The sequence below is a fragment of the Halichoerus grypus genome, chromosome 8 (assembly GCF_964656455.1).
Source record: "Halichoerus grypus chromosome 8, mHalGry1.hap1.1, whole genome shotgun sequence".
Classification (NCBI taxonomy): Eukaryota; Metazoa; Chordata; class Mammalia; order Carnivora; family Phocidae; genus Halichoerus; species Halichoerus grypus.
The window spans coordinates 121,855,999-121,864,910 of NC_135719.1; the positions used below are offsets into that span (position 1 = coordinate 121,855,999).

At 49.3% G+C, this 8,912-nt stretch overlaps 1 protein-coding gene across 1 annotated transcript in view; it reads left to right on the forward strand.

Moving 5' to 3' along the window:
• TTC9 (tetratricopeptide repeat domain 9) overlaps positions 1 to 7,765 on the forward strand; it is a 30,247-nt gene extending 22,482 nt beyond the window's left edge. The window contains exons 2-3 of the mRNA XM_036107270.2: positions 4,815 to 4,997; positions 6,587 to 7,765. Coding sequence (XP_035963163.1) covers positions 4,815 to 4,997; positions 6,587 to 6,666 — 263 coding nt within the window. The 3' untranslated portion in view covers positions 6,667 to 7,765. The remainder of the gene's footprint in view (positions 1 to 4,814; positions 4,998 to 6,586) is intronic.
• The last annotated feature ends 1,147 nt before the right edge of the window (positions 7,766 to 8,912 follow it).

Consider the following 8,912-nt stretch of genomic DNA (forward strand, 5'->3'; position numbering starts at 1 on the left):
CTGGAGACGTATTTTTGGTTGTCACAACTGGCATGTAGTGGGTAGAAGTCAGGGATGTTGCTAAACATCATACAATGCACAGGGCATCCCCCTATGACAAAAAGTTATCCAGCCTAAAATGTTTATAGTGCTAAGGTTGAGAAACACTCAGTCTTCAGAGCCCCGCTTAAATACCACTTCTTCCATGAAGCCCTCCCATGATACTTTATATTGGTTGAGGGCCCCTCCCCCTCAGTGTGCTCCCTCTCTTCCCTTCTTCTCAGTCTTGGCATTTGGGAGTACTCAGGATAATGGAACGTCTGCCTTCCCCACCAGCCCATTAGTTCCAGGATGGAATGGAGTGTTTGGTTCACCACTGATCCTGTGCCCTGAACAGTGCCCCATGAAGTTAGGCATTGCTTTTTGCCTTGTTGACCCTGGAACACAGAGAAAGGTAGTTTACACAGGCGATGTGGCTTTTACCGGGGGTTACATGGGTTTTGGAAGGCTTCAAACACAGACCCACAGAGACCCATGGTCAAGAGCACAGTCTGGAGATCCTGGCAGAAGTGGGTGGATATCATAATTCTACCACCTCCTAGTTGAGTGACTTTGAGCAGGTGACTTAATTTCTCTGGAATGGGTTTCATCGTCTAAAAAAGAAGCATCTAAATAGAACCTGTTTCACAGTTACCGTGAAGATGAAAAGACATAGTGTATGTAAGGCACCGAGCACCACCTCTGACCCAGGGCAAGGGATTAACCATGGAGAGGAAGCAAGGGCACTGGGATGATGCAATCGCAGCCCACAGGCCCTGGGTAGTGGGCATAGGGATGCAGAAGGAACATCTTGAGACTGCTGGTCAACCTCTCCTTCTGAACTTTCCCCACTCTAAGGATGTGCCTACAAACATCCCATCTTACCTCTCCCTTGGGCTTGTTATGTGAACCCCAAATAGCTCCCCACCCAAACTACAGGGGTGCCTAAAAAATCACCTATAGGTAGGGCTGCGGGTAGCTTTCCAGACTATCTCTTACCCCCTCCACCCCAGACCCCCCTTAAGAGCTCTGGCTGGCACCCCAGGTTTCTTGCCTGGGTTTCACCCTGGCCCAGCCTTTAGGACGGCAGCCCATTTGGACCCAAGCTGACTCTAGATTTCTCTGTCTTCCTGGGCTCCACCTGTGGTGCCAGCAGGGGCCCCCACACCCTGTAACCTGCCTGGCCTCACCACCCATGGGGTCTGAAACCTGGTCCACGGCCAAGTATCACGGTTCCCATTGGATCTGGAGCCACCGGGGAATTCAAAACATTTTCAATGAAGGATTCCCAGAATTTGATGGCTATCCTTCCTTATCCCCTGGGGGGAGGAGGATCTGTTTCCATTTCCAGGCCTTCTTGCTTCCTTTCCTCACCACCCCACTCTCACTTTAGGCATTCAAAAGCTGTTTTTAAAAGAGACAAAGGCCCATTTCCTACACTGCTCAGGTCAGCCAACAGAAGTGTCTGTCTGAAGATGGACAGGAAGTGGCTTGCCCTGCCTGGGCAGAGAGGACACCAAATGAGGCATGTGGGAGCCCAGACAGGAAATCCTTTAGCTCTGGGAGCAGGTGTTGGAGCCAAGCCCCACACAGGTAACCAGTGAGGTCCATGCACAGGAACCTTTTGACAGAAAGCCCTCCCTGTCCGCAGAAATGTGTGAGCACCAGGGCAGGCTCCAACAGCTTGGGGGCTGGGGAGGGGTCCCCACAGCTGAGGGAGGAGAGGAGAAGGTGGCATCAGCTCAGCTGGATGGACACCCGGCTGCCAGCACATGGTTTTCTGTGACCACAGCCACCCACGCCCAAGGGGGTAGCAGCCCCTCACTTTGGTCTCCCTGTTCGGCTTTCTGCCCTGGGGCCTGTGAAACCTGATGGGTCAGTTTCTAGATCTGGGCTGATTCTCTTCCACTTCCTGGTTCTCACACCTTCAACTTCAGAGACTGTGTGGTTCACCTCCCCCTCAGTCGGCCAAGAAGGATGTGGGTGGGTATTCCTCCCCCCGCAAAATGTCCAATGAAAGATCTGATCTCCTAATCAGCAATTCTTATCCCTGGGGAGTTATTTAAAGGATCAAAACAGCTGAAGTTAGACCTCTGAAGATTTAAATCAGTGACTCGCCTCTATCCCGGAGACAGAGCGGTTCCTCCCATGTGGGAGGAATCTGAGCACAAGGAGCAGCCATCAGCCTCCTCCCCCACCACCCAGTCTGGTCTTGACGGGAAGAGCACTTTTGCCTCCTACATCTCTCTCTCTCTCTCTTTTTAAAGATTTTATTTATTTGAGAGAGAGAGAGAGAGGGAGCATGAGCAGGGGGATGGGGAGAGGGAGAAGCAGGCTTCCCACTGAGCAGGGAGCCCGATGCGGGGCTCCATCCCAGGACCCCGGGATCATGACCTGAGCCGAAGGCAGATGCTTAACGACTGAGCCACTGAGGTACCCTTGCCTCCTACGTCTCCTTTTATTCACTTGGAAGAAGCAGAGAGGTGCCTTTCCCTGCCGCTCCCCCTCCCCCTTTCTGGTAATCCCTCCAACGTGTATAACACAATCTTCACTCAGTGCCTACTAAACATTTGCGTGATCGCATGGAGAGGGAGACAGCCCAGCAGGGCGGGGCGCTGGGTGAGGCGGGGGGCCACTGGGCACACAAGGAAAGGGGGCATCACTCTCCAGGGTCTCGCGAGCTTCCTGGCCCTGGCTCTGGCCCTGCAGCGGAGGCTGGTGAGAGGAATCTTCAAGGAGTGATGGTTCACTCAGAGACGGCTGATAGAAAATAGGAAGGGGCCCCACCACAGACACCTGCCAGCCCCAGCTTCCTCTTGCCTGGGACACGGGGCCTCACAGGTCCTGAGGTGTGCTCTCTACGGGCTGGGCACTGGCCCATCAGAAGACCCCTATTCCCAGGAAATGCAAAGACAAACTTGCATGAATGAGAACTTGAGAAAGTCAGAGGCAGTTGTCACTGCAGGGGTGTAAGGTTGAAAAGAATGATAATAATATTAAATGACACTTGGGGTAACTTACTCTGTGCCAAGCCCTGTGTTAAATACTTTATGGCCATTATCTTATGAAATCCCCTCAACAACTCGATAAAGAACTTGGGCACTGGAGCCAGGCAGCTTTGATTTAAATCCCAGCCTTGGAAGGCCTGGATGGCTCAGTTGGTTAGGCGTATGCCTTCGGCTCAGGTCATGACCAATCCCCATATAGGGCTCCCTGCTTAGCAGGGAGCCTGTTTCTCCCTCTGCCTGTCCCCCCTGCTTGTGCGCGCTCTCTCTCTCTGACAAATAAATAATCTTTTAAAAATAAATAAATAAATAAATCCCAGCCTTGCCTCTGTCATGTTGTGTGCCCTTGGTAAATGAGCTAATCTTTCTGGGCCTCAGTTTCCTCATCTGTAAAATGGGAATAACAGTAGGACCTACATCATGGTATTCTGAGGATTATGTCAGGGAATACAAGTAAAGCAATGCCACGAGCATCCCGCACCAGGTGAGCACTTGACAAGAATTAGCCACAGTTAGCTTTGTTAGCGCCCCTTGTAGCTTATTCCTAGGGCTGCCACAACACGAGTCTCATAAACTGGTGGCTTGAACAATAGAAATTTATTGTCTCATAGTTCTGCAAAGTAGGAGTCCAAGATGGAGGTGTTGGCAGATTTGGTTCCTTCGGAGGGCTGTGAGGGAGAATCTGTTCCATGCTTCTGTTTTACCTTGTGGGGGCCTCAGTCGTTCCTTGGCTTATAGATGGCCATCTTTTTCCTGTGTTTCTTCACATCGTCTCACCTCTGTGTGCTTCTGTCTCTGTGTCCAAACTTCCTGTTTGTGTTTGTCCGTTTGGGCTGCTATACCAATAGCATAGACTAGATGGCTCAAACAACACAATTTATTTCTCACAGTTCTGAAGGCTGGGAAGTCCACGGTCAAGGTAGTAGATTCAGTGTCTGGTGAGAATCTGCTTCCTGGTTCTTAGACAGCTGTCTTCTTGCCATGTCCTCATGGCAGAAGGGGAAGGGAGCTCACTAACGTCTCTCTTGTAAGAGCACTAATCCCAATCATGAGGGTTCAGCCCTCATGACCTAGTCACCTCCTAAAGACCCCACCTCCAAATACCATCACACTGGGGATTGGTTTTCAACACATGAATTTTTTGGAAAACATAAACATTCAGCCTATAGTGGCATTTTTTTTAATTAAAAAAAATTTTTTTTAATTTATTCATTTGAGAAAGGGAGAGCAAGCAAGCAAGAGCAATGGGGAGGGTCAGAAGGAGAGGGAGAAGCAGACTCCCCACTGAGCACAGAGCACAATGACACAGGCCCAATTCCAGGTCACAAGCCCTATCCCAGGACACCGAGATCATGACCTGAGCCAAAGGCAGAGGCTTAACTGACGGAGCCACCCAGGCGTCCCTATCGTATGTGTTTTTATAAAGACACCAGGCATATTGTATTAGGACCCATTCCAACGACCTTACTTTAACTTGATTACCTTTTTTGTAAAGATCCTATTTCCAAATAAGGTCACATTCTGATGTACTAGGAGTTAGGACTCCAACATATCTTTTTGGAGGGGACACAATTCAAGGCCAAGTAACTTACTCAAGGTCACACAGCTTGTTGGTGATGAAAGTGGGTCCTAGAACCCTTGATTATTTGATGACAAATCCCATGGCAATATACCCCAGCATAAAACCCCAACACAATTCCACCTTTTCTGGGCAGGGAGAAAGAACCAAAGAGACACATTCAGAGTCTGCTGTGTTATAGCCTTTTCCCTTCTCTCTCCCTTCCTCCATAGCCTGCCTGCTCCAGGCTGAACTGGTGAACTACGAGCGAGTCAAGGAGTATTGCCTCAAAGTCCTGAAGAAGGAAGGAGAGAACTTCAAGGCCCTTTACCGGTCTGGTGTGGCCTTCTACCACCTTGGAGACTATGACAAAGCCCTCTACTACCTGAAAGAAGCAAGGACCCGACAGCCAACAGGTAAGTTGGCAATTGCTGTTTTCTTACCATCAGTCCCCTCTGGCAGCTCCGGAGGCCTCCCCGTCATGACGCACAGCTGTCCTGGCTGGTGGGGCCAGGTGTGGGGCAGGACCCGAAATGAGGAGCACAAACAGTCCATGCATTTGCCTGGGGTCTGCATTCCAGGGAGCTGGGGCACCTCTTTTCAAATAGAATATGGAATTCTTTGGGGTTTTTTCCAATCCAGAAGCCAGGTCTCTCCGCTTACTCAATAAATACATATTGAATTCTGAGTTATGTGCCACGGTTTGTGCTGGGTGCCAGGGATGTAGATAAGAAGATGGAATCCCTACTTGTGAGGACCTCACACTCCAGTTGGCGAGACAGAATATGAATGGATACTCTTGGTGCTGAACTCAGCATCTTCCAGGAAGCATGCTCTGACATCTCTGGTCAGCTCCCATTTCTTAGAGCCTGCATTACCTGGACCGTTCGCTCAAACTCATATCCACCAGCTCAGCCACTCATTCATTCCACAGACATTTACTGAGCAGGTCAGGAGCTATTCTAGATGCTGGGTAGATAGCAGTGAATAAAAGGAGCTGCTACCTTCCAGGAGTTTATGTTATAACAGAGGAGGGACAGTAAACAAATGGACAGATAGATAATGTAATATTTAGTCATGCTAAGTGCCAGGAAGAAAATAAAGCAGAGTAAAAGAATCAGGAGTAAAGGGGGTGCTGTTTTACACCAGGTGGTCAGGAAGAGCCTCTCTGAGGAGGTAACATTTAAACAACGAATTTGACTTGGTGTTACCATGGTTGTTCACATGGCTGATTTTTTAAAAAATGCAGTTCTCCATCCAAGAAGGATTTAAGAACTTCAGGATCAGTTTGCAAATATCCAAATGTATACTTTTTTCTATCTTCTTAAAGAATGCCCATATCCCTTATCTTTATGTGTCACCGGTTCTTTTTCTGTATATAAATTGTGTTGTATACTCTAGGCAACTTGAGGACTAAGAACTGGACCCATTTAACAGAATTTTCTTGAACACCTCCTATATGCTAGCACTGCTAGATGCTACCCCTGGCATTTCTGAGTATTAGCATTCATATGACATCCCAGGCAGGCTGCTCACTAATTTAATGCCTTAGAATGGGGGGGAAATGCCCCCGTTTCTGGGGAGGTGGGTACCTGACCTTATGTAAAGGACAAAAGTAAGACAATGAAGCAAAGTCATTTTAAACTCTTCAGTTTAAAAAATTTACCTTCAATGAATATTTATTGCTCACTGGATGAAGCACGTTCAGACTTCTCTATTTCGGTCCTCACAGCAGTTGTATGAAGAAGGTACTATGCTCCCCAGGGGAGGCAGGCTGCCAAGTCGGATGCACCACTTAACCACGGGGCTTCATCTCTCCAGGGGCTCAGTTCTCCCCTTTGTCACAGCGAGGATGAGGACCCGTACTTGGCATGATTGTAATGATGTGAAATAGATGATGAAGGTAACAAGCGTGGCACAAAGTAGGATTCTGTGTAGACCCGACAGTTCCCCGCGCCCCCCGCCCCCGCCAGGTGCTCCCTAAGGTGTGTTTCCCTCCTCACAGACACCAACGTGATTCGGTACATCCAGCTGACGGAGATGAAGCTCAGCAGATGCTCCCAGAGAGAGAAGGAAGCCATGTAACAGCTGCTGCCGCCCCAGAGCCAGGACTCCCAGGCAGCCCCCCGGGAAGCGCCCCTCCTGGGTTTTGTTCCCTTCTCCCCACTTCCTCCGGCTGCCCCTCAACAACCTGTCTGCTCCCAGTGTGAAAAGAAGGAGACATGCAGGTTTGGAACCTGGCGGGTTGCCTGCCATGGAGACACCCCTTCTCTAGCAGGCCAGCTACTGAGAGGGATCTGACTTCTTTGGGGACAGTCGGAGAGGACTCTTACAGGGCCGAGAGTGCCGTCGCAGCTTTGACCTTGGCCCGTGCTTCTGACAGAGGCAGACCCTGCTGGGTGTACCCGCCCGACGGCAGCAAGCACGGAGCCCACGGGCTGGACCCCTCCACACTTTGCCGACAGACCCGAGCATCTCAAGGCAACCGTGACAACTCCAGGGAGGAGACAAACACCAGAAGCCTTGGGTGAAGCCAACAGACCATGAATTTGTACACTGGATTCCTCGCCCCGAGTCACCTCAGCCCCTGCCTCCCTCCCTCCACTTGTGGTCTGGGCCTGGCTTTCTTCTCTCCCCCTCGGGGATCTGAGACTGCCAGGATGCACATGCCATGGAAGCCCACTCTCCGTGCCCTCTGGTGACCACACATACCATTCTCCCATACTCCCACCCAGCAGGCAGCTGCGACAGCAGGGCGGCAGGGTGAGGTGGCCCAAGGCTGAGCACTGAGCGCCGAGGGGATGGAGGGGAGGGGCGATGACATCCAGGGGAAGGAGCATTGTATAGCTGCGGGATCGAACTGTGGACTAAGTCAGTGTAAATAAAAATAAATTAACAGGCAGCAGTTCCTGTCATTTCTGTTGGAAGCAGCCCATTCCCTCCCTCAACTCTGAGTCAGAGCTACGTACGGCTTCCCCCAAAGCAAGGGGCCATTTGTCTGGTGGTAAACAATGTTGGCTGCCGCCTTTGTGCAGTAGAGTGGGCTGGTGCTGTGGGGCCTGCCCAGGGACTTGGCTTTGTGGGAATGTGTACAGCCTCCTTTTGATGAAATTATCTGGACTCAATATCTAGCACATAGAATGTGTTCAACAAATATTTGTTGAATGAATAAATTATGACTGCAGACTGGCTCTCCTGCCTTAAACTAATTTTAGCCCAGCCTAGTCTCCTGATATCTATGCTCTTTATGCTCTGCCATGTTGCTCTAGTCAAATAAGAAACATTTACTGAGGGCTTATTGTTTGCCTATCATTGTGCAATACACGGTGGGACAGAGGATGTAGACCCAGTCTTTAAGGAGATGGAAGAGTTAAGAAATACTCATATGAGATTATCACCAATAACACCTTTAATTTATATGATGCTTTAAATTTTTCAAAGCACTTTCGTGTATTTTTTGTGTGATTAGTGAGACAATACTGTACAAATTAAAATATATACAGACGCAATAATGTTAATAGTGAGCATTGATGAAATGCACTATCCTCAGACCGTGACATGTATAATCTCATTTCTTTCTTGCAATTACCCTATGAGATACTATTCCCATTAGGTGGATAAGGAAACTTAAAATCCAGAAACATTAACTATCCCAAGGTTATATGGCCTTAAGTGACATAGCTAGGATCTGAACCAGGTCTGTCTGACTCCAGAGCTCTAGCTCCTAACTAACCTATTGTTCGTTGCTGCTCTACATATTATATTGAGCGGTTACCACCATTAGGGAGCAGGACGGTGCGTATTCAGTTGAAAAGCCTTGACTATGGCCATGACGGTACGTGGGCTGCCTCTGTATTTAGTCCAAGGTTAAAAAAGGTCCCTAACACCAGACTCCCTAGTGATCGGGGCAGTGACAGGCCAGAAAAGACAGCCGAGACCTAGCAGTTATTTCTGTGTATTATTCATTCTACTTTCTGATGTCAGCACATATCCAAACCCACCTAGCCTTCCCCCAGCATTGGGGAAGGTTCACAATTATAGGTAGAGATTGAAAGGAAACACAAAGTTAATTCTGGGTTCTTTGTGTAATCAGAGGCTTCACCACTGCAGGATCCAATCACTGCTGAGGCGCCCAGAAGCCAGCAGTCCAGGTTATATTCACATAGCTCCCAAAAGGCTTCCAACGGGGGCTTCAAGAAGGTGCTAGAAATACCCAGGGGCCCGCAGTTGCTTGCCTATAGCTCACTTCCAGAGAAGAGGAAAAGGAAAATGCTGTTATAGCTGCCACATTCTCCCCCAACCCCTACCAGATCCTTCCCTCTGCCCTCTTC